Source organism: Varanus komodoensis, unplaced genomic scaffold, assembly GCF_004798865.1.
Source record: "Varanus komodoensis strain SLA01 unplaced genomic scaffold, ASM479886v1 scaffold58, whole genome shotgun sequence".
Classification (NCBI taxonomy): Eukaryota; Metazoa; Chordata; class Lepidosauria; order Squamata; family Varanidae; genus Varanus; species Varanus komodoensis.
The window spans coordinates 3,618,954-3,644,851 of NW_025336197.1; the positions used below are offsets into that span (position 1 = coordinate 3,618,954).

The following is a 25,898-nucleotide window of genomic DNA, read 5'->3' on the forward strand; positions in this document are numbered from 1 at the left end:
GTGAGTGTTTACTTACGTAGAACCAAGTTGCCTTGTGTGCACTCTCCAGTAGGTATTGCCGAGAATGGCCATTCAAGGCTCACAACACTCCCTTTGATTTTGAACTTGAGTTGTAAATTCAGCTCATATTTAATTATTTTGCCTCGCACTGCAGTGGTATTAAATGCTTTCTGTGGTAGAAGTTTGGAGTCTTGCTGTGTTCATCATTTTATCAAACTTAATTAACCTTTCTGGACATTTAGGTTCCATCTACCAGGGATTCTTGAGCCTGAGTAAGTTGGTACAGGATTAGAGCCTAGAGGTCCTTTCCTCAGAAATTACGGAAGTATAATAGAAAAAGAAAAAAATTGTATATATTACTTCAGAACTCCACTGGTAATTGAAGGCATGTGTGGTTGTACACTACAGCAGGTTTCCCTGGTGTATCCAGATATTTTGGACTATAATTCCAAGTTTTCTGGATCATTGATGTTACCAGCTGGAGCAATTGAAGTCTGAAACACCTGGAGGCACAGGCTGCTATAGAGATACTTGACATTGCTGTTGTCTCCTGTAACCTCTTAATCATTTATACACTTTTTTATGGTGTGGAAGCATAAGAAGCTGTATGATAGCAGGTCAGTGTCTTTGCCTCCTTCTTCCTGGATGACAGGAGATATTCAGTGTCGGAGATCTTTCCCATCACCTGCTACTTGAGTGGAGATACCAGAGATTGAACCTGAACCTTCTGCTTTCATGTTCTCCGAATTGAATTCCTCTTTAAGCATTTTCATAGTATAGCAGATGAACTATGACCATTACAAACAATGGATGCAGCAGAGAAACTATGTTAGCGAGCAGTATTAATGTTACCTTGTGCTGAATAGTTTTCAAAATACAGCTGTGGTTTTAAGGTAAAGATTAAATTTTAAGCCGTTGGATTGACTTGAATAACCTGGTGAGAAAATCCTTATCTTTTGGCTTTGATTTGTTAATTTCCTATGCATGCTCAGTACAAAATTTGTTACACACAATCCATTTTCACCATGCTTTGACATGTCCACAGTCAGGCTGCTAAATGGGCGAGCTTTCCCCATTCTTGCAGTGCATGTTTGTGAATGGATTGCAATCAGGTTTCAAAACAAAGAACAGTGGTTTTATTGGAGCATCTAATCCAGAATGCAGGACAGTGTGTACTTGACCTTTAAAAAGCATTCTTGCATGCATTGCATTTCTCTGCAAAAAAAATGTGCAAAATTCCACAAAGTTCCTCCGCAGAATTATTTGTATATATTTATCTGTTAACAAAACACATAGAGGGATGTGTGTGTGTTTTGTTTCATGGAGGAAATACTACCTAGAATGCACAGGGCCTCTCTACTCAGTATGATACTGTTTCAAATGGACTTTTGTGGCCCCATGTGCAACATAAATTAAATACACTGTTCCATGAATTGTTGCTGAGTTTTCCCTTAATACTCTTACGAATTCTAATTTTGCACATGAACATGCAAAATTTTGAAAAATAAATGGGAAGATTAGGGAATCAATGAGAACTCTAACATTAGTTTAGAGAGGGGTTCCCTCCTCCAGCAAATGAGAACTGAATCTGAGGCCAAAATTGCAGTTGTCCTCATCTTGAAATAGAACTGAGCCCTTAGACACAATAGCAGTAACCCATTCCAAACAAGTAGCGCAATAATGAGAAGACCATTAAGCTATTTCATTCCATGAAAGGCAAGCAGAAGAAACCATCACATTATTTATTTGTTAGTCATCTGAATAATGGGGTGCAGAAGCTGACTTTTGAAGAAATCACAGTAATAAATTCACATAGATATGGCCAGCTCTCTCAGAGCTTTTCTGCATGTGTGAAGCACAGGTGCTGTACCAAATATGTAACTTAGAGATCAAGTCCTCTTAGCCAGCAAACAGGTGAGCAAATATTTTCGCAACACGGGCAGATTCAGTTGAGAGTGTGTGACATGGAAGTGGGACCAGTAGCGTGGCCTTCTTCATCCCTATTTACACATTAGCCTTTCAAAGGACCAGTATCATATGGCGCCATGTTTCTCTGGAAAGTACTAGAAAAAGAGGAGTAGGTGAGGAGCCCACAATGTATTTCCCATTTCTTTTATGTGCCTTGACCTCAAATACAAATTGCTCCTCCCAGATAAGGACAAAAAAGAAGTTAGCCTACCTTTGTTGGACTGCAAACCTGTCAACCTAGATCACTGCCCATGCTGGCTGGGGCTGTTGAGAATGTGAATGCAACAAAATTTGGAAGGCCACCAGTTGCTCCCCTGACCTAAACAATGGGCTAGTTTAGAACAAGTATTCAAAAGGCACACTGAACAGGACTGATTTCTCAAGCAGAAATATCGGGTTAGCGGTGTTATATTTAGAATAAAATGAGAAAGATGGTCAAGGCAAAGTTCACAGCCATTATTAGTGCCTAAATGAATCCTTTATTGGTGAACTTCATATTAGGAAAATTTTTAAGAAGAAAAGAAAAATGGGAAAATTGGCTTGTTGGATCTGGTCAAATTGATTCAAATTCAGCTTTCTTTTTCTAACTGCTAGTTAGTTAAATTTCTCTGTTCCTGAGCAAACCTCGAAGGATGTCCTTGTTGTTGTGTGCCATTTCAGAAGCACTTCTTTGAGGATGCCTTTAGGTTTAGAGGCATACTGTACAGAGTGGGAAAAGGAATAGAGCTGATCTTCATCTCTCTACTCCTCTGCCTTGCATTTTCACTGGATGACCATTTCCAGCTGTGCTTTGTAGTGGGAGGGAAAAAGACTAGAGCATCCTCAGGATACCTTGACTCTACACCACTCCCTTTGATGTCTCAGAGATCATTTTTCTATCCATGAAATAGGGTTGGGGTAAAAGGGGTAAAGCCACCTTGAGAGTATGATAGTGGGTGGCATATAAATGAAAATAAATTGGAAATTTGAACCATCACACCTCTTGTTTACAGTAAGACAGGATTCTCTGGAAACATGGCCACTGACAAGCAGTGGTTCTTTGGGATTTTGCACAGGCACATTGCTAGTACTATTTAATTCTACTAATTGAATTTGGGTCTTCCTGTATGCAAAATGTGTGCCCTGTATCACTGAAATAAAGTCCATCCCTATTACGTGCCTTAGCTTGCCAATCTACAATAGCCCATCAGGGATGGGTTAATCGGTTGATTTAGTTTCTCCCATCTCGCATTCCTTTGTCCTAAAAATGCAAGATTTGTGAATTCTTACTCAAAATGGACTAACCAGAAATCTCACCCTTCTGCACTGGGCAGCATTCAATAGAGACAGCTGTTCCTATCATAAGACTGTAAGAGCCATACTGAATTAGAGTGAAGGTAAATCCAGTCCAGCATCCTCTTTATACTGTGACCAGCCAGCTGCTTTTGGGAAGGCCTACCATAATCTATATTAAATATATCCAGACTGGTTCAGGAATGGTTTGTAGTGGCTGACCTATGAGTTAAGGATCTAAAGGACAGCAAAATAAGGTCAGTGGACCTTAATGAGAAGTGAATGTAGATTTTTAAGCATGGTTCTGAGCAGGGATGCTGAGGTGGCAAAGATGGTGTCAGAATCACCATTTATGTGAGTAGTTGAGCAAATAAACCTGAATATTTTAAATAGTTCCCTAATTTTTTCCTCTCTTTCCTCCTAACTGTATTTCAATCTTCTTGAAATATTAAGGCTTCCATAAAAGCATAGCTACAGAACTATAGAAGGCTGCCTTTCTTTGGGCCATTTCAACTTCAAATGATTTTTAGGGTTTGGTCTGCAGGAAAGCTTGGGGATATAATTACTTAAAATGGAAATAGATGGAAGTAAAATTTAGTTCCTAATGTTTTAATTTCCTGCCATACAGCTAAGTTAGGAAAAGAAAAAAATCTTTTATCACTTTTCTTAAAAGTAAAGTGATTATTTCATTATGATCCTCAAAATGCCTTCATTGACAAGAAACAAACTATGCACATTTTAATTGCCTTATATTTGTATCAGGAAATAACTAATAACTGATGAAGAAAAATGCTTCCAAATGGCTGTTTTCACTCAGAGTTCTGGTTACATTTTAATAATGAAATCTTTTTCATACCACTCCGCATTTTAATTATCTAAATTTATCACTGTAGCAAAACAACTAAAATACCATTGTTTCTATGCATTTCCTTAAATTCATATTGGCTTACATGTACTGAAAGCCAGAGACAAGTACCAACATATCTCACAGAACAGTTTTGTTAAGTCTCTTAATTGGAAGAAAGTTGTGTTGGCTTTTTCTTGTATTGTCAGTGGCAGAATTTCTGCTCATTTTGAAGAGGAAAATAAAAAGCATCAACTGAGTGAACTTCTTGTTATCTCTGGCAAGAAAAAAAGAAAAACAAACCCAGCTTTCTCTCTGTGTGTGGTGAGAATAGAGAGCAGCTTTCACTTGCCAAAACTGCAGTGTAAGGCATGGGCTGAAAGGGAGATCTTTAACTATTGGTGCTAGTGCCAGTTCTGAGAGCTAGGAACCAGTATATGCACATAGACCAAACAGGATTGCCTAGGAACAAGGTTTCCACTTCCAGAATGTTTTCACTTTTCAATCAAACCATACAGAGCTTATTTTCTATGTTAAGTGTTGAGCTAAAATTCATTTAATAAGGAGCTTATCTATTGTTTAAAATAGAAGCACACAGCAAGAAATGGCAGTAGAACTTGTATTTGGACAGATCAAAATCTGCTTCCTTTTCAGAAAATATTTTGGAAGCCCATGTGGTTTGGCAACATGCGTTTTCCCTGTTCCTTCTCCACCCCCCCCCCCACATCCCTTCTCATCTTTGCTTCCAGATTTAGCCCTACATGGCTCAAAAATTAAACACATCATAACATGGCAATTTTCTTTCTTATTTGGTTGCATAGATGGTATTTTTCAGAAAATACTTTACTCTGTACTGTAACATAACAATATTGTGAACCACTGGGAGAGCTTTGGCTATTGGGCAGTATAAAAGTGTAATAAATAAATATTTATCCAGGAAGTCATTTGTCCTAAAATTGTCTAAGTACTAGTAAGTACATTTATGCTTGTCTGCTTGGTTATGTGCCATTTTTCTCAAAACATAAGCCAACCCAAAACATAATGTGCATTATTCATTCCTTCAAACATACTAATTATTATTGATTTTCAATCTCAGTACAATTACAAGTAAATGTGATGAGTGGCAGATAAAAAGTAATAATCCGTGGAGTTCTGGAAGTGTTTCGTGTTTGTCTGTAGTACTTTGAGTGATCAATATTAACTGCCCCATTGAAACTAACTGCTGTATCAAATAACAGTAAATCAAGTAAATGTGCTTACAGATTATTTATTGAAAGCTTTAATTGTTCACTAGGGTCCTGCTTATCTGAGGAAACAATAGAGTGCAGTGATTGGACAAACTGGTTTGTAAATACTAAACCTGTCATGCATGTCTCTAACCAACACAATAAGTGTACACATGCTTCACATCAGAATTAACTCCATAGTATCTCCAAATAGAGTTGAGAAAGACCCCAACTAAGCTGGATGGATCATTGGTCTTTCTTGGCATAAGGAGCTGTATAAACTCATCACTTGCTGAAACAAAAAGAGTATATCCTGTAAACCAGTCCTGTAAAACTTCAACTCACTAGGTCATGGAGGTGGCAATGGCTGTGGTATGAAATGTTTTATACTGTGGGAGAAGGTGGTCCTTTCGTAAGTCCACCCATTTTCTAAACCGCTGTATGGAGTCTCCATTCTTGTATTTAATACTTATCCAGAATGTTCTTATTAGAGGTGAAATCAAAGCTGCTAAAATCAAAATACAATCCAAATTAGATTTATTTAGTTACTTATATTTATACTTATATAATGTATTACATTATATTTGAAAATTGTTTTTGCTTAGCAGCAACACATACTAGTACAGGTCTTATACTATATGTACAATATAATATAGCCATTCTGTTATATAACTTTAAAAATTATCCAAATAGAATGCATACTATATTGTTGCATACTATATTGTTACATACTATAGGAAGTTTCCTATATAGTATTCCTATACCATAGTATAGGACAGTGATGGCGAACCTTTTAGAGACCGAGTGCCCAAACTGCAACCCAAAACCCACTTATTTATTGCAAAGTGCCAACACTGCAATAAAACCCGAATACTGAGGTTTTAATTTAGAAAAAACAACTCATAAATTAACATCTTTTGTCTTAAAAGAAAAACACAATAACAGAGCTTTAAATGATACAAATGGATATATATCTTGGCAACGCACTGACCAGCCTTGCGAAAGCTCAGACAAGTCACGACGAATGAGTGTCAGCTCGTGACGTTGTCGCCTGGTGCCGCTACTCCTTTCTGAGCATGCACATGACCCCTGTGTGTGCTGTTATCCGATGCTCAGCTGCTGTGGAAATGTTGCGGCGAATTGGCTCGTGTCCTGACAGAGAGGGCTCTGTGTGCCCGCTGTGGCACGCGGGCCATAGGTTCGCCACCACCGGTATAGGATATTGGTTATAAATACAAGGAAGTTAGCAAGGGGCCAGAGGGAGGTTCCAGGCAAGACAAGAGAAAAGGAGTTTATTTAGCAACAAATTCCTGAGTGAGCAGCTAGCACTGATGCCTAGTAGCATACCACAGCTTAGTTGTTGTTATATTGCATTTATATCTTACTCTTTTTTCTTCTTGTGAGGAACCCAAGGTGGCTTACATAGTTCTGCTCCTCTTAGTCTATCCTCACAACAACAACCCCATGAGGTAGATAAGGCTGAGAGTCTCTGACTGACAAAAGTCACTCAGTGAGCTTTCATGGCTTGAGTGAGGACTAGGTAATGCCTTTACTACACAGAGGTTAGTCTGCTAGGCTTGGTAAGGAACCAAAGCACTGCATGGCAGCAGGGGCATTGCTAGACACTTAAGGTTCAGGGTTTTCTGTTCTGCGATGCCAGCACCTTACTTGCCTAAGCAAATCTTGGCCAACATCTGGAACAACCAATTGTTAGGGCTTCCTATAGACTAAGCCCAGGATATGTTGGGGAAATGAATTGCATAGGTAACTTCTGATGAAATTTTGTGAAAACACTTGGCACTTTAAACACATTTTTGATTTGATTTGATTTGATTTATAACCTGCCCCATTAGCAACACGGCTCCCTGAGTGGGTTGCAACAGTAAAAACCATATAAGAACAATATAAAAGCACCACAATCAATAAAACATTAACAATACAAGCACACTACCAGAATGCCAGATTATATAAAAGACATATCCCTTTCTGTTAAAATACCATTAGAAACTGATTTGACAGTTAATATACTGACAGAATAAAAAGATCTTTGCCTAGCACTGAAAAGAGTATAAAGATGGTGCCAGGTGAACCTTCCTGGGGAGCTCATTCCAGAGTTGAGTTGCCACTCTTGAAAAGGCCCTTCTTGTTCCCACCCTCATTATTTCATGAGGAGGAATACTGGACATAGGACATGAAATCAAGATAAGTCATGCTCATAGGCTTGCTATAGAAATGAATGTTAAACATGAGAAGATGGACTAAGAAATGTTAGGATGTCCAAATCTGTGAGTTATCATTGTTATTCAAACACTTCTATTTTTTTACCCTTGACAAATTAAGTTTACTTGGAAACCAATACAAATGTGATATTTTCACACCCAAGGTGACTGTTTCATCGTTTTAGAAGGATCTGTTTCTTTAGTTAATTATTTAAATTCTGTACTGCCCTTCTACTATAAAGCATGGCTCATGGTAATTAATAACATTAAATAATTGCAATAAAACAACAATTTGTAAGACAAAAAAGAATAAATTAAATTAAGACTTTCAGGGTTATCATAAATGCCAAGGTATCTAAGCAAACAACATTCACTAGAGGACAGAAGTGAAAGAAGGTTGGTGGTTGTTGGACATCCCACAGAATTCTGTAACTACTAACCTAACATCAGTCCATAATATGAGGTCAAGAAGAGGGCTCAACAGCAGATCTTAGCATACAAATAGGCTATTAATGTAGACTTCCCAGGTAATTCCAACTCTATTAAAAATGAGTTGGATGAGTTGGCTTACATAATTGTGTTCCTGTGAGCATTCTGGCTTCTACATTGTGAAGCCTACTCTGCTTTGCAGAATAATCAGGATTTGTAAGAATAGAATGTACCAAGAAATCATTCTGTTTACCTTTTTAATCCAAGAAATATTCTTCTGTACCCAAAACATGGAAAGGTGCTTTAGATACAGCATGCTACTGAATTGGAAGTGGACTTGCTTTCACATTGGGTTCTGATACTTATTGTAAACAGATTGATAAATAGATGAACTTTTTCTTTGAATCATAAGGAACAAGAAGTAAATTGAGTTGAACAGGTGGGTACACCAGTGGTGGGGGGAGGCCTTGTGAGTTAAACCTGGGAGCAGTTCTTTGCATGAGAAATATGTGCCCTGACAATGAGTTACTTTTTAAATATTTCCCTCTCACTTGATATAGGAAGCACAGGTATATTACGTATACTCTTCAGAGGTAATGTCTTGATCATAGGGTGGAACATAGGAGTCAACCCAACCACAGTCAGGAAAGTTGCTTTGCAAATTCAGAGAAAAGTAAAACACACTTGGGAAGGTCTTTGCTGTGTAGATTTTCCCTTTACATCTGCACAAATTGTCTGTTCTTAAGAACAGATAGGACAAGTAGTTAAGCAGTCGCCCAGTTTGCACATTGGAAAGATTTGGCAGAGTTCCATTAGTGCTATTGAATTTGTAAAATTGCACTGTTGGCTATTTTCCATAAATTCTACAGAGAACAATAAAAAACTTACTCTGAACCATTGGCACCTTTGTAAATTAAAACTATTTGCTAGCACATAAACAATTTGTAAAGTTGAAACTGACCATATAATACAGTAAACTGAAACTTAGACATCATCATCACTGAAAGAAAAAGCCTCTGTGAGGAAAAAGCCTCTTAAAATAAAATGGTAGTAACTCTAATTGCTAAATGTGGCATATCAATATCATTGAGTGTAATGAGTATACTGTGTTAGATGGTTTAATCCAAGGAGAAAGATGCTGCCTGCTGCATTTTTAGTATAATTCAAATATAACTTACTCAAATATCTCTGCTGGATTTTCTAATCACCCTTTACAGCAGATATGCAAAGGAAAGTATGTAAATCAATTAATGTCACACATCAGTGCATCTGGAATCCCAATTAATTGGGATGATCTGTAATTTTCAGAGAATGTGATACTAACCTTGAAATATCTCTGATCATTAAGCCAGTGCATTAATTTCAGGTTTTAACCATGCTCTGAAATTTTAAGTTTCTTTAATTAAACAGTCACAAAAATTGAGAAGTAAAATGCCCCGTGAAATATCACTTGATAGGTCAGTTTTACTACGCGTGATTAGCAAACTGACATTTTAGTCTGTCTGTATGATATTGAACAACTACATAATGGATTAAAGGTATTAAACCTCCCATATTTTTTCTGGCTGTAAGCCAGGATGTGAAGTGTGATAAATAATTTTATAGGAAGACTTCTTATGAAAGAATGTAAAACACATTTCTGGCAGATGTGTTAGCAATCAAAACTAATACACATTTATAAATAAACCTTTTTTAAAGGGGAACTATAATCTCTTTATATATTATATTGCACTTTCAAGCAATATGCCATGGTTTGCTTTTCATTTGCTTCAAATTTTTCAAGGATTTCAGTCTTTCAGATGCAGAGCTGATAAAAAACAAATCTGCAAAACATATAAAGTAAGACTGTATGATCAATGTTGAAAGTCCATTTCTCTTGCAATTTAGGGTTACTTATCAGTTTCCACAGAACATTAAACTAAAACCATAAGGTCACTTGCACAGAAGTAAAGAAAAATTACGTTTGGTGTAAGATTGTCTCTGAATTAGAAGAATGTTCATCATTAGAAATAACATGAGGCTCTTTTTCAGCATAAAGCTTTTGCAAAGAGTGCCAGTTGTACCACTTATTTAAAGAAGGCCCATAGGTCAGGTAGAGCTCATATTCCATGTGGTGATGGACCCAGGTTCAATCTCCTTCAGATTGGGCTAGAAAACCACTAGTCTGAAACCCTGGAGATCCGTTGCCAGACAGTGTCAACCGTACTGTTTTGAAAGGACCAATGACCTAACTCTTTGAAAGGCAGCCATTCCCACCCTCTTCTTCTAGTCATAGGTCCTAATGTTTGTCATCCACTGTTGAACAAGTGTTGAAAGATATTTAATTGATGTACTAAAAGTAAACATCAACATCAGAAATCAGTTAAACATACTCCAGAAAATGCCATTTTAGTGGTTTTCACATTAGATCATATGTTCTCACCCTCTGTCCATACTCAGTGATAATGGCTTGCATAACTGGTAATATAAGGGTGAGATGATGGACAGTCATCTGATGGGGGAAGAAACCATTGTTTCTATTCTGGCCTTGTTGGATGCCAGCACAGCTGTCCTCCCTGTAAAATGACCCCAGCCACTTTCTTGCTTTTCATGGGACACTGCTTTGTCCAGGCCTTTGAATTTACGGCATAGGCACATGTCATGAATTTGTGGCATGGTCCTGTCATTTTTCTAGCTTTGCATGATAGCAGACTAGCCAATAAGATAAAATCCTGGCCAGGCCAGGCATAATCTGGCTAGCTTGTAACCCTTGATGTGAGTGGGTTCCATGCTGAATCCCATGCTTCTGTTTCCGTGCATAGATGCTTGTTAGTGTAGCACATGACCAGTAGAGGAATCTTGACCATGCAGCCTACCTGGGAAGAGGACAGGAGCTCTCTTGAAGCAGTTGCAAGGCAGAAATAGCCTCCTTAACAGTAATCCTACACGAGGAAGTACATAAGACTGAATTTTCAGGTCTGGAGAACAAGGAGAACTTACTCCTGCCTCTTGAGTAATGACACTGTGATGCAATTGGTGGCTGGCGGTGGGTGGGAATAAGCCTCCCTTTGCAAATAGGAATTTTTGACAATATGGAAAGTTTGACAGTATTCGCAGTCCAATAAGAGACAGTGAATTGACTGGAATCCTGGCCCCATAGCAGTTAACGGGATTAAAAGCCAGCATGATCAGATGAAGCTCAAGATATAGAGCCTTCCCCAAATGGTGCCCTCAAATGTACTGAACTGCAGTATGCTGGTGGGGAATGATGGGAGTTGTAATCCAATAATACAGGATAAATTATGTGATAGAAGTAATCACCAGAGGAATAAAAGAGTTCCAAGCATCATTGAAAGAACAGAAATACACACTTGGCTGCATGCATCAAAGCAAATGCCAGAATCAGAGGACGTTCTACACAATCTTACTTATAGATGTCCTTAAATCTTATTTCAGTGAACATATTTACAGCCAGCAGGCAAGCTGAAGTGCTTTACTTGAAATGTGTTAAACCTTTAAACCTGGACAAGAAAACAAATGCAATGGTTTTGATGGGTTTGCATCCACATTTATTATATAAAGCACACATCTTCTGCATATCAGCATGGTGATAAGGCACTCATCTTTATCTTCTGACTAAAAAAAAGATGATATAAGCCAACAGTACAAAACGATATACTCTTGTCACAGGGCCAGGGTCAATATTCACATTAACTCTAGTGGCTGCTGACACATGATTCTAGTGGTTAATGTTACAGTATTGCAATTGGAATAGGGCCATTTCTAGATGAAAGGCATAGGGGAAGAGGGTCTTACTCATACTTGTACTGCTTTCTAAGCAGAGCAGGCGAAATAGGGAGTTAGATTTTTAAGGTGGTCTATGTCAATTGGAAGTGTTTCAAGCAAGTGGTGCCATCCATTGCCAATCAGGACATAGTTGTGGAAGTTTGGACATCATCCACAGCTTTACTGCCTAACAGCTTGGGGTCTTTCTAACTTTTCTCTAATTAAATAAGGAGATTTTCAGATTTGTTAAATACCATGGTTTAATGTGAATACTTCAGCAACTGAAGTGGCCAGATCTAAACTCTTGAGGAACACCACCTTTCCTGCATCAGTTGCTAGCCCAAAAGTAGGACTACAACTATAGGTGCATAAGATTTCAAGAGCTAGGGGGTGCTTTGTCACATGAATTATGAAGTGGGCAATAGTCAACGAAATGCTATGTCCCAGTAACATGTCACCCTCTGAGTTGCTACAGGAATCTATGACATTTCAAAGAGTCTATTTTTCCCCTTTCCTGCCTAAAATAAAAGGAAAAAATGAATGAGCCTAACTGAAGAGAAATGGATATTTATATTTAATTGTCAGTCTAAGGAAGGCTTCCTCCAACCCTTTTGGCTTTTGGCCCATCATATAACTGCCGTGTAGAACAATTAGCTGATTCTGATCCTTTTTTAAAATCCAGGCTGTCTCAAGAAGTTGAACTATAGCTTAAGTAAAATCAATACTTGTAAAATTATGGCCACAGATTAAAATGATATGTTTCACAAAGTAATAGTTTTAAAGACAAAGATGAGTGTAATTGCTGAAAAAGCATGAACTTACTACAATGAGATAATAAATAGTCTTGTGTTTTTTTTTTCTAAGTCGCTGGGTAGTAATTTCCCAGCCATAACCTAATTGGCATTGCACAAATTTTTCTGCCTAGCTTTCAAAACTTGAAATTAGGCTATGGTACAGATAAGGAGCCAATAAAAAGTCAACAACTAAAAAGATTAATTTCTTAAATAAAAATAAGAACCATATATTTCTGTCACTGATAATCCACTCAGATCAAAGTGTTATATTCCGGTATCTCCACTGAAAAGCATTGTAGGGTGCCCTTTTTCGGTCCTGTTGCTCTGTACATTCCTGGATATTTCTTACCAAGTTTGCACATCTAGAACAGTTATGCTGGAAGTGCCTGAGACAAAATTATGGGCTGCACGGATCATTTTAAAGCTATTTTTCTTGGAGATAAAATTGTGTGTGGGTGTGTGTATTTTTAAGAAAGGGATCAGAGCCCTTACCTATCACATGCCTTTTTGTTTCATTCTGAATGTTGTCTGTGATCTGCACCTGTTGTAGATGTATGGAAAGAATAGCAGGGAGTCATCATAACCCAGCAACAGGACTCAGCCATGACCGGGTCAAACACACACGCACTCCAGGGTCATGGCCAGGTTACCAAATTGAGACTGGCAAATCCTCTGCAATTATGTTTATTTCTCTTTTGCTCACCTCACTTTTTGTGTCTACCTTCTCCATGTCAAATTGTACTCTAAGACAACAGTGCAGATTTTGAAAAGCAGCATAAATTGTTTAAACGACTACTGCAAGATGGGGTAACTACATACAACGTTGGAGCTGGCATTTATAGTATAGCTTTGAACAGCTCATGGAATAAATAAAGTAAAATAAAATAGCCAAAAGCCACTTTTTCCATGCATGGATGTTTCTTTTTTCTTTTCCTGGAAGGTTATTAAAAGCAGGGGGGTTTTTTTCCTCCAGACTAGACATGAAAATTAAATGATACTGAGGTTGGACTTTTCTTTTTTGGCTTTTTTGGTTTGGAGGCTTATAAATAACTTCCACAATGAAGCACACATACAAGCAGCAAAGAATCTGTTTCTAATTACTTGTACTCTAGTTGAACTTTGGCGTTTCCTTTGACTTTCTGCCTAATGTATATGAGCTGTGTGCTTTGCACTTCTGCAATGAATTCATGCCTGCACGCTTGCACACACGCGTGCACACACACATCCAGTCTGTATCTTTCTGGTGCCAATAAAAATGAGGGTTAAGGGAATGTTTTGACCAAATGCAACACTTTGCCATTCACCCTAATTAGCTCAAATTGCTTCTTCCCACCAGGGACATGGAGCTCAATGTTCCCGCTTCCCTTGGGGCTATCCAGGAAATGCCATTTGCTTTACAACTTCTTATTCTTTTGAGGCTCAGCTGTCTGAAGAAAGTGCATTAAAATCCAGCATTTAATAATCTACGTTTGTAGTAAAAAATGAAAGAGATTTCATAAACGCTCGCCCTGTTTTTAATCAGGCACCACATTAAAATCCTTCTATCTGTCAACATGGTTTCACTAACAGTAAATTCTCTCTTGTAAAGCACACTTCACTTCCTTGAAGATCTTATCTGCTGGTTTAGCTAAACTTTATAAAACAAATAATCAAAGGTGAAGACTTGTGACTTAAGCTATTGTTTGAAGAATGCTGGAGTAGCTCTCAGGTGGTTCTTGGGGAGTCAAGATTGCAGAATAATAGCAGCTAACATAAACATTGTTTACTCAGCCTAGAACTATAAGATTTCTTCAGCACTGTGTTGGAAGATTTCCCTTTGTTTCAATCAGACATGCATACACACAACATGAATGCAGAAAACGTTATTTTTCCTCTTGCTTTGTTCAGACAGTAGTAACTACTTTCTTTCTGGGTAAACCACATTGCTAAGCCTCTTACTTATTTACTAGGACCTGGTTTTATAAGGTTTTAGTCACTGAATTAAATATGATCAACATATAACAGAACTGTTTTTGATTCCTGTCATTTTAACTTGCCAAATGCTTTGATTTATTTATTTATTTATTTATTTATTTATTTATGTAAGCCTTAAAATAGGTAGGCCACTATACTAGAATTAGAGAATATAATCTTTCATAGATGCCCAATTTCTCCAGGTTTTGTATTGGGGTGTTGCAACTCTTTCAGCCAAAGGACCAAATTCAGTTTCAGTACTTGGAAGGTGTATTCCAGTGACGGGGAGAACTAAATGTTGTGATGGGGACCAAAAATCAAAAGGGTGGGACCAATATACCAACAATTGAATGTGGTGTGGGAATTAGAGTTATGGACTGGAGACCTAGGGGTTCTGGATTCTAGTCCCCACTAGGACAGGAAGCTCACTGGGTGACTTTGGGTTAGTCACTCTTAGACTCACAGAGTTGTTTTTTGAGGATAAACTGGATCTATGTAGGCCACCTGGGGCTCCTTGTAGGAGGACGAAAGGCAGGATATAAATGAAATGTAATAACAGTAATAATAAATACAAATGTATTTTCCCTGAGATCTCTGTACTATTTAAGTCTTCAGCAAGGCATGCCAACCATTTAGAATGGGGAAGAACATGTCCACTGGGATACCATAAAACAATTGGCAGACTGGGTAAAGGAGGTGGCCTCAGGGGAAGGTCTGCGGGAGTTTGGGAGACTCTGGGAGGGCAGATTTAGCAATTCCACACTTGTGCTCTATATGGAAGCTGACAGCCTAGGCCTGTAATATTGCACAGGCCTACAACAAGGTACTCTGCACCAGATCATATAGTCAAATGATAGCTCATACAATAGTTAGCTGGCAGACTACCAGCTCTTGCCACTGAAGATAACTGAACAGGGTGGGTCATCCAGCACTTGAAGAGACAGAGCTGGTACTTCAGTACATGAAAGCACATGTCTGCTAAATGGAAAGTGGTACCCAGCATGGGCCACGAATGTCACTGAAAGGTTCCTCTCTACTCAGCAGTTGTTATGATCCATCATTCTGATTACTCTCACCTCAGAAGGAAAAGCCTCTGATACAGAAGTCTCATACCTGGAGGACGATGTGACTACTGCTGTACTCCTCAATGTTCCTCTGTTCTCTGGGCCCCATGTGACCCCTCTGGACTACCTTCCCTGTTTCTGAAGAAGGCATGTTGCCATACTTGGATTCTGAAGACGCTGGTTTCTTCCATGCTTCAGAAGCAAGCTCAGCTCCTTTAAAAGAAAAAGGCTATTCTTTTATTAAGGGTTGCTACATGTGGTTCTTCGTCTTGGCCTCTGTGCATCACGCATATGGGTGCTTTGCCTGCACAGTGCCTAGGCCGGAAGATTAGAAAGCTAACGGTTTTTGGCGGGAAAAAGCTCTGCTCCCCTCCCCCTCATAGTATATATAGAACGGAGTGTCCGCCATTTTATTCAGTCTTTGCGACCGCTGTTCGCTGTGCCTCATGCCTGTTCGTCTCTCACTTAGATTCTTGCCTCGTGTTTGTTACAGTTCTTATACCTTGTTATACTCACCTTGTTATACTCCCAGTTTTTCTCTTACCCGTGTTGTAGTTTTCTTCTCTTTCTTCTTTCTAAACAAAAAACAGAAAACCCCAGAAATATTATTCTTTACCCTCTGCACTATCATCTCCTTTTTTCCTTTTCGCAATGGCGCAGTGGGCAGCATTTCGCAAATGTAGCGAGTGCAGCTCCAAAATGTCTCCCACCGACCTGCATGATCTATGCCTCCTCTGCCTTGGTGAGGGGCATAGGACCGATAATGCGGTCATTGCTTGGCCTTTACCAAACAGGCCAGGAAGAATAGGGAGAATCGTCTCCGCAAGTTACATTGGGACCAGGCCTTGTTACTATCAGACCAATTGGTCTCAAGGCCTACCTTTTCCTCGACTGTGCCTTCTCAGTGCTGCGCCACTACAGCGGCCGTGCCCTCCAAGCATCCTCCTGCTTCAACATCGGCCGCACCTCCACAGCGTCCTTCGGATGAAGGCGCTGCCTCAATGGAAGCGCAACAGCTACCTTCTCCCCCGACGAAGCAAAAGGAGAAGCGTAAGCATTCGGAATCTGATAAATCCTCCGGGCACAAAAAACCAAGGAAAGATAAAATGGCCAAGGCGGCCCATAAGGGCAAGAAGCTTGATCGCCCCAAATATCAAGGCTTGGGTTCGTCGGGGTTCTCAGTACCAACTGCTGCCACGGTACTGACTCCCTCGGGACCGGCCCTGCATTCAGCAATGCAGGTGACTCCGCCAGGATCCCCCAGGCAAATTGTCCGGCCTGAGAGCACGTCTCCTCCACAACCGGAGCCACCGCTTAGGGAACCGATCTCAGATGGAGAGATCACAGACTCCCCACGGGGGGAACACTCTCCAACCCTGATGCCTACCGCTGGGCCACCTGCGGAACCTGTATTGCCACCGAGGCGCAGAAGCCGTTCAGCTGACTGCCAGTTGGATTACTGGCCTGTGCCTGGTTATGGTGGCTTCCCTGGCTGGAGTGGATACCAACCCTACACTTATTATCCACGGAACCGTCACTCAGCATGGATCCCGAGGAAGGTGCCGTCCACTTCTGGGCGTGCAGAGAGGAGACCTCCACCATCTCTGGAGACCTCCTCTTTCAGTGAATAATACCGCTACCACCAGGACTTGGACGAGTCGAAGTAGACTGCACATCCCCTGATGTGGCCATCTTTTCCCAGAACCCTGGATCCCCGGATGAGCCCCATGTCTCCTTCTTGGAGCTCATCTCCCATTTGGTTCAATCACTGGAGATCAAGGCCCATCATCGCCCCGGTCCCAGCACCGATAGATTTTATGACATCGTCCAGGGAGAACAATCCGCAACCATAGCATTGCCTCTCATCACTACGCTCTGCCAGGCGATGGTCCAGCCCTGGGATGAACCGGCTCAACCACAAGTGACGTCTCGCCGGTACGAGTCTATGTACCGGGATAGAGAGGAAGACATACCGTTTCTGCTATGTCACCCCAAGCTGAATTCGGTGGTGGTTGAGTCGTCCCAGGGCAGGGAGGCTCGCGGACATACAACACCCCGCAATAAGGAAGGGAAGAAGATAGACATGCTTGCACGTCAGGTCTATGCTGCCTCGGGACTCGGCCTACGCATATCAAATTATGAAGGTACGCTGGCACGTTACCAGTGCTTCATAATGCAGAAGCTGGATAATGTCACCTCCTCCCTTCCGGACCACCAAGCCGACCTAGCCAGGGTCTTCATAAAAGAAGCAATGCAAGTGGCCATACAGCAGTTGTCCACCGCAAGACACCATGTGGACACTGACTCTCAGGCCATGGTCAGTGCTATTTCCCTTCAACGGCATGCATGGATGAGGAATTGTAACTTCCCTGAAGAAATGAAGAGGAGGATAGAAGAAATGCCATTCAATGGTACTGGGCTTTTTCATGCGAAGACCGATCATAAGCTCAAGGCAATTTATGAATCACGTATGACAGCACGTCACATGGAGCTTCCGCAACACAAACGTAAGTGGCCATGGTCCAGACCTTATGGACATCAACAATACCAACCCCGCCAGCAATATCAACAAAGGCAGCAACGCAGAAGGCAACAGCCTCAACAATGTTTCTCTCAGGGCCATTGACGCTTCAATACTGAAAAGTGTCCTTGTTGACGGTCCCAGTGGGCCACTCCATCTCTCCACCTCCCACCTTCCCCTCTCCCTTTTGGGGACCGGCTTCAAAGCCGACTCCCCATTTGGGAGTCCATTACATCTGATAGGTGGGTGTTGTCCATCATTCAGCTCTGATACAGAATAGAACTTGACATCGTTCCATCATCGAGCCCTATCCAATTTACACCGCCATCTTCAGTACTATGTGACTACCAGCTATTTCGTAAAGGAGCAATTCGACAACTCTCTCAGTCTGATGGGCTACACGGATTCTATTCTCGATATTTTACAGTCCCTAAATGGGATGGTGGGCTTCGTCCCATCCCAGACCTAAGAGATGTCAATAAGTACATCAAGCCAAAAAAGTTCCGGATGACCACCTTCCGTTGCTGAGGAGAGGGGATTGGTTTTCCTCACTGGACTTGAAGGATGCTTATTTTCATATCTCCATTCATCCTTCTCATAGACATTTCCTGCGTTTTACTGTAGGACCCGATATATTTGAATTCAAAGTTCTGCCATTCAGTCTCGCCACGGCCCTGAGGGTTTTCACAAAATGTATGGCCCTGGTGTGTGCACACCTGCGACTTCAGGGTATACAAGTCTACCCATACTTAGATGATTGACTGATTGTGTCCCAGACTAGAGACAGCCTCCTTTCGGCTGTACATAAGATTTGTACTTTACTTGATGACCTTGGACTTTGTATTAACCATGACAAATCATCATTTATCCCTACGCAGGTCATCGATTTCATCGGAGCACATATCGACTCCGTCCTACAGAGGGCATTTCTTCCTCCGTCCTGTCGAGCCACTCTTTGTGCTCATATTCATTGAATTCGACAACACAGGACAGTACAGGCTGTCATTATACAGAGGCTTCTGGGACACATGGCTGCCTCAGTTGCCATTGTACTACACACCAGACTCAGACTTCAGCCGCTGCAATTGTTTCTCAACAAGTCGTTTCACCCGTAGCGGGACCTGCAAAGCAAGTTTATTCGGATTCCGCTTTCGATCCTTCATACCTTGACATGGTGGACTACTGTAGACAATTTATCTATCAGCATTCCATTCTGACCTCCTCAACTGACAGTGACATTGTACACTGATGCGTCCCTCTTCGGATGGGGTGTGGCATGTGCAGCACTTTGGGTCAAAGGGACTTGGAACCGACAAGAAATGAGGAAACACATCAACTTCCTCGAGCTTCTGGCGATTTTCAACGCTCTCAAATCCTTCGAGACCATCCTACACCGCCAAGTTGTCCAGATTGCGTCTGACAACATCACTGCTGTCTTTTACATCAACAAGCAGGGCTGGACAAAGTCACCCGTCTTGGCTCGATTGTTGATGCAAAATTGGGATTGGTGTATCCCAAGGGACATAATGCTGCTGGCGGTCCACCTTGCAGGGACCAACAACATGGAAGCAGATGCACTGAGCAGACAGATGTCAACAACCCACGAGTGGGAATTGGATTGGCTAATTTGAGACGAACTGTTCCGTCTGTGGGGATACCCGGACATAGACTTGTTCGCTACCCGAGAGAATAGTGTATGCAACCTGTTTTGTTCCAAGCGGGTATCGGACAGGACTCGATGGGAGATGCCCTCATGATCACTTGGAACAATTTGATTTTGTATGCGTTTCCCCCAATTCCCCTTTTGATGAGGGTTGTATCCAAGATTGTTCAAGACAACGCTATGGAAATATTAATAACCCCATGGTGGCCGAGACAACCTTTGTTTACCACTCTCCTCATCCGGTCCAAAGGTGTATTTCGTCGGCTTCCAGCGATTCCTCGCTTGTTAACACAGCACAATGGAGCGATCCGACACCCGGACCTGGCTTCTCTGAAGTGACAGCATGGAACATCCGCTGGACTTAGCTGCTCCATCGATCCCGATGGCATCTCGACAAACGGAATACTCAGTTCAACAGACTATGCAGCCAAATCTCCCTTCGGGACCATCAGGAATCGCTTCGGGACCGACAGTCTTACATTCTGATATCCAAGCGATTCTTGAATCTGCACTAAGACTGTCTGTGAGTCGATCTTACACGGCAAAATGGAGATGATTCTCATCCTTTGCCGACTGCCATTCTTTTTCTCTGGGATTGGCCTCTATTGAGAACATTTTACAATTTCTATTTGAATTACACCGTTCAGGACTTAAACCATCATTTGTAAAAGTTTACGCCGCTGCCATTTCACATCACCATGGCAGCATACAGGGCTCATCGTTTTTTTCTCAACCTCTGATCCGCTGTTTTCTAAAAGGACTACAGAACCTTCACCCATCAGTCTGTCCTGTCATGCCAACTTGGAGTCTTTCTGTTGTACTCCCAGCGCTTACAAAGCCCCCATTTGAACCTTTGGCGACTGTGAATCTACGCTTAGTATCGTGGAAGACTGCTTTTCTTGTTGCGGTCACTTCAGCCAGAAGGGCTAGTGAGCTTTGTGCTCTTCGCATAGATCCACCATTTTTGAATTTTCATAAGGAAAAGGTTGTCCTTCACATGGATTCAACGTTTCTTCCTAAAGTGGCTACATCGTTTCAGTTGAATCAGGACATTGTCTTGCCCGCGTTCTTTCCATCCCCATTGACTCCGATTGAACACTCTCTCCACACTCTCGATGTTTGATGCTGCCTAGCTTTCTACAGGTCTTGCACAGGAATTCTAATAGACTCTTTGTTAAATATGCTGATCATGACAAGGGCTCTCCAGTCACATCTCAAAGACTGTCTAAATGGATTGTCCAGACCATAGTTCTGGCATATCAACTAGCAAAGATGGACTTACCTACGCTTCCAAGAGGCCATTCTACGCGAACAGTAGTGACTTTGTTGGCTTTTGCAGCAGGTGTTCCGATCCAGGATATTTGCAGAGCCACAACCTGGGCTGCTCCATGTACTTTCACCAAGCATTATTGGCTTGATGTACGTACAAGACAGGATTGTTCCTTTGGTTGAGCAGTTCTCTCCACCATTCTTCATTGACGACACCTCCCTCCTCCAAGTATGGTAAGCTTGCTAATCTCCCATATGTGTGATGCACAGAGGCCACGACAAAGAAGAGCAGGTTGCTTACCTATAACTGATGTTCTTCGAGTGGCCATCTGTGCATTCACACAACCCACCCACCAGCCCCACATGGTGTCGGTGAGTGGACTTGCTTTTTCGTCGGTTCCGCACTGATCTTACGGTATCGATGATGCTTATTGTAATACTGTCTTTAACTGCAAGGGGGCGAATGTCGGTCTTCAAGACTGAGTAAAATGGCGGATGCTCCGCTCTATTTATACTATGGGGGGGAGGGGAGCGGAGCATTTTTCCTGCCAAAAACCGTTAGCTTTCTGATCTTCCAGACTAGGCACTGTGCAGGCGCAGCACCCATATGTGTGAATGCACAGATGGCCACTCGAAGAACATCAGTTACAGGTAAGCAACCTGCTTTTCTGATGTGTGGTGTCCCTTCCAAACATTGGCTAGACCCAGACCTGCTTAGCTTTACTATGACGACTGCCTTGTACATGTTCAGGAAATTTCCCAGAACTTGTGCTTGTAGGACTTGTTTTGGTCTTAAAACCTGATCTCCTTCCCCTTAAGCAAAAATAAATCAAGCCAGAACATTTCCTAGAAGCAAAAATGACAAAACTGAATCTGTCCTACTTTGGGCACACCATGAGAAGGCAAGCCTCATTGGAGAAGACAATCATACTAAGAAAAGTTGAAGGCAGAAGAAAAGGAAGACCCAATATGAGATATATTGACTCCATAAAGGAAGCCTTGAATTTACAAGACCTGACCAGGGCTGTCAAGGATAGGAAAGTTTGGAGGGCATTTATTTATAGGGTCATTTCATTTGGAAACAATATGATAGCACATACCAACAGCAGCAACAACAATAAATCAGTATAGAACCTTCTTGAGAATCTTGATGCAGCAGTACCTTCAGCTTGACTGCTTCTGTGTTTGGAAGAACACACAGCCAGAAACCATATGTTTTCCGTATCTCTTCTACTATCTTGTGACACCATTCTATGGTACATTAGCCTAGTGAGTCTGAATTCTATGTCATTTATAATTAGTAGTTTAACCACTGTCACTGGGAGATGTTGGTCTTCATTTGCAGGGCAACCATTAAAAACGTGGAGTGCAGTTGAATTTATTTTACTGACTGTATTTCCTCACCAGCACCACAACGAAAGCAATTTTTTTAGATGAATATCACTGAATGACCTCAGTTTTGTAACTAAAATTTTGATCTCCTGGACTGATTGGAAACAATGAACTAGCATGCATGAGATAAGTGTGGAATGTTTGAGCTTTCTCAAGGGCATTTGACAAATCTAATTTTAATTCAAAAGGACTAATAGATTATTGATTTAAGCGGGAAGACTATGCACCAATCAATTCCCAGAGCATTCTATGTCTATCCTAAATAGCAACAAAAATTACTGTTGAGAATATAATGCTTCTGCCTTTTTTCTGGAGGAGCTGTACTTGCAAAGTTGGCCTTATACATTATTATTTTGAATTTGTTGTTTGGTATACATACTTTTGTACCATTACCAATGGTCTAATAAGGATTCTCTATACCCCCCCAACCTCCCATATTTTCCCATTTATAAATATTAGGTCAATGAAAGATACAAGCATATTGACTTTGCATCTCTAGTAAAAAGAATAAGGAAAGGTGCACAGTGATTACAAATCCCGTGTTTGATTTTTTGATATGTTCCATGTCTTCATTATGAGCTGAATATCGCTTTTTAAATAATTTAGCATGCCTAATCTCCTTTGAAATTAATTTGGGGTTTATGTGCATACAGGTGAATACCCAAGGATTGCCTTAGATATACCAGAGTGCACACACAATGGCATTTTCCCATTGTTGTAATCTATCTGCAACATTTGGCAGTGCATCAACAATCATTCCCAAATTCCCCACACATTTGGACGTTAAATTTTCAAGCCAATAGTTTGGTACGAAGAGGATCTCAGTCTCTCTTTTGCATGTGTGGAAGGTCCTCATGCGTTCTTTTGGATTCTGACCCAATTTGTATCAGTGCCTCCACAGAACCACTGTGCCAAATACTTCCTTATTCTGGTCAGCTTGACTTATCCTTGTGGAAATTTGAATTGAACCTTTGAACCAGTAACTGCTATTTTTCGTGCCCCCCCCCCCCGAAATCTTCCTGCTGTACCTTCAAGAGTCACCCTTAGTGCTCAAAGGGAATTGTCTGTGACATCTTCCACAGGCATTTTGTTTCCTAGAAAGAAGTTAGCCATGTACTTAACCAGAAATGCAGACATTTTCTTCTGTCAGGGGCTATCTTCCTTTGGTAACATAGTATGTAGTCTCCCAGGGACCACATACCAGTGGTAGGCAAGAATGGAGCTCATTGTGGTAGGTCCAGAATTAGCAATGGGTGTGGCCACTTTTACTTGTATATCTTTCTTTGGACAACCTCCTTTCTTCTTTCTGCTACACACTCTTTGCTCTCCACATGACGCATTTTTTTCTCTGCCCCATGAGTAGAAGGTGATAGATCAGAACTGCTGGTTTGGAGCAGGTTATTTGAAATTTGGTTGAGGGTTGTAGGCTGGCAACTACTTTCCTAAACAGTAGTTTCAGTTGCCCTCACTGTCTTAGCACTGAACCTTATTCATCATCCCGCCCACAGGTAAGTACATGCCTTCAAAATTGATTATACCTTCATTCAGAAAAGGGCAGTTTTTCCAGTTCTAGAAAGAATAATAAAAATCACCCTGACATTCTGGAGTTTAGATCAGATAGTTCTGATGAACAGTAGTGCCTGATGAAACACAGTGTCAGTAAAAAGGTAGAATTTAAGAAACATGGCAAATACCATATTCTGTAAATCTGAAACTGTGCTTTTTTTTTTTTAATGGAAGGGCATTCTATGTGACTAGTACCTGAGTTACTGTGGAGATTTTTCTATATTTTTTTACTGCTTCAAAGGCTTTCCCCTGATTTTTCAGCCAAAACTGGTGGTTGTTGGTTCTTCTTTCACATTTAAGTTTTTCATCCATTTGTATTTCAGTCAGTCTATAATGAAAATAGGACTAGAAGGTATATTCAGTTTCTCTTCCACATTTACATCATTCTCCCTTGGTTCTGGGGAAGCTGAAAGACATCTTTTAGTGTCATGCATGAAAAAACCCAATGAAATAGTAACTCTAGAAAATGCATTTCATATCTGCAGAAAATGAAAAAAAATATTGATATCAAACGCCGAAATCCCAATTATTTATTAAATCTGTGGTCAACACGAGAAAGCTTCCATTTGTGCAGCAGGACTTGCCCTTCTACCCTGTAGCCATTTTGTGCCCCCCAAATCTGGACCAGAAGTCCCATCCATATGTTGTAGGGGTGCAGTGAACTTCATGGGAAAAAGAAATCCCTTCTGCTAACAGTTTCTGTTCTGCTGGCAGATGGATAACATGAGATACAACCAAATGTGTACCAGAGTGTAGGTCTGTGATACCTTCATATTGTTGATCCCTCTGTTGTATGGCATTCTGTGACATTGCCTTGGTCCATCCATGAACACAGCATCCTGAGAACTTACAATCTTTTATTGTATGTTGTATGAATTGAGTGGGGTAATATGTACATTCCAGGGATTTGGGGGCGGGGAGGGGGGTGTCAGGGAAACAACAACATATTGTGAAGAGACTTTTCTGTATTTTTTAGGACGGACTAACTAAAAGCTCAGTTTTCACAAACATGGCAGACAGGATAAGAAAGTAGCTGCTTCTCTTCCAAGTGCCTAGGTTATATGATTGAATTCCCCTCAGTATCTTTTTTTTAGAAAGTGCCATATGCACACAGAAAAGTAGGTGTCCAGGAGAAAGATTTTAGTCTAGATTTATCTAGTGTATCCTGTGATTAGCTTTTTTGTGTGCACATGCAGGAAAATGAATGATTGCTTGTTTGTTTGTCCTAGCCAGTAGCAGCAGCAGTTGGCATCCTCCACTCTGTTTGGAAGCAGGACAGTAAAAAAATAATAATTACACCATATAAAACAGTGTTTGCATAGACAAGGTATCAGATTGCAACTTTTTCTTAAATACATGAGATTTTAAGACTAAAAAATACTACATAATGTCCTCTTTGCAAGCACTTTGCTGAACTTGGCGACATTTTGCAAAGTGGGTATATAAAGTTTAGCTCACAAACAGCCCAGAACATTTGATGTATTCTCCACGTGACTTACAAGGTGGCTACATCAACAGTGAGGATTTCAAATGACTTAACTGACCTCAAGTTATTACAGATTTTGGATGTAGTGATTCCCAGAAGAAAGTGGGGAGAAATTAAATTGGGAGATCCATTGCATGAATGAGTTGCTGGAGTTAACACGTCTGCTTCTAGCAGTGAGGTATAGTGAAGTCAATAGCTGAACTAAAACAGTCTTTTTCTCCTTTTTTTTCTTTGTAGCAATTGAAACACAGAGCACCAGTTCTGAAGAACTGGTTCCCAGCCCTCCTTCTCCACTTCCTCCTCCTCGTGTTTACAAGCCCTGTTTTGTTTGTCAGGACAAATCTTCTGGCTATCACTATGGTGTCAGTGCTTGTGAGGGATGTAAGGTGAGTGCCCAAATATCTGTGGTAAATTTTGCTTTTTTGCATTCCTTCACAGGGATGAAAGTGTGGTAACAAAATTACACA

The 25,898-nt window shown here is 40.8% G+C and overlaps 1 protein-coding gene across 1 annotated transcript in view; it reads left to right on the plus strand.

Annotated features, from left to right (window-relative positions):
- The window catches only part of RARB (retinoic acid receptor beta), a 108,733-nt gene that overhangs the window by 7,053 nt on the left and 75,782 nt on the right, over positions 1 to 25,898 (plus strand). The window contains exon 2 of the mRNA XM_044449429.1: positions 25,669 to 25,817. Within this exon, the coding sequence (XP_044305364.1) occupies positions 25,669 to 25,817 (149 nt within the window). The remainder of the gene's footprint in view (positions 1 to 25,668; positions 25,818 to 25,898) is intronic.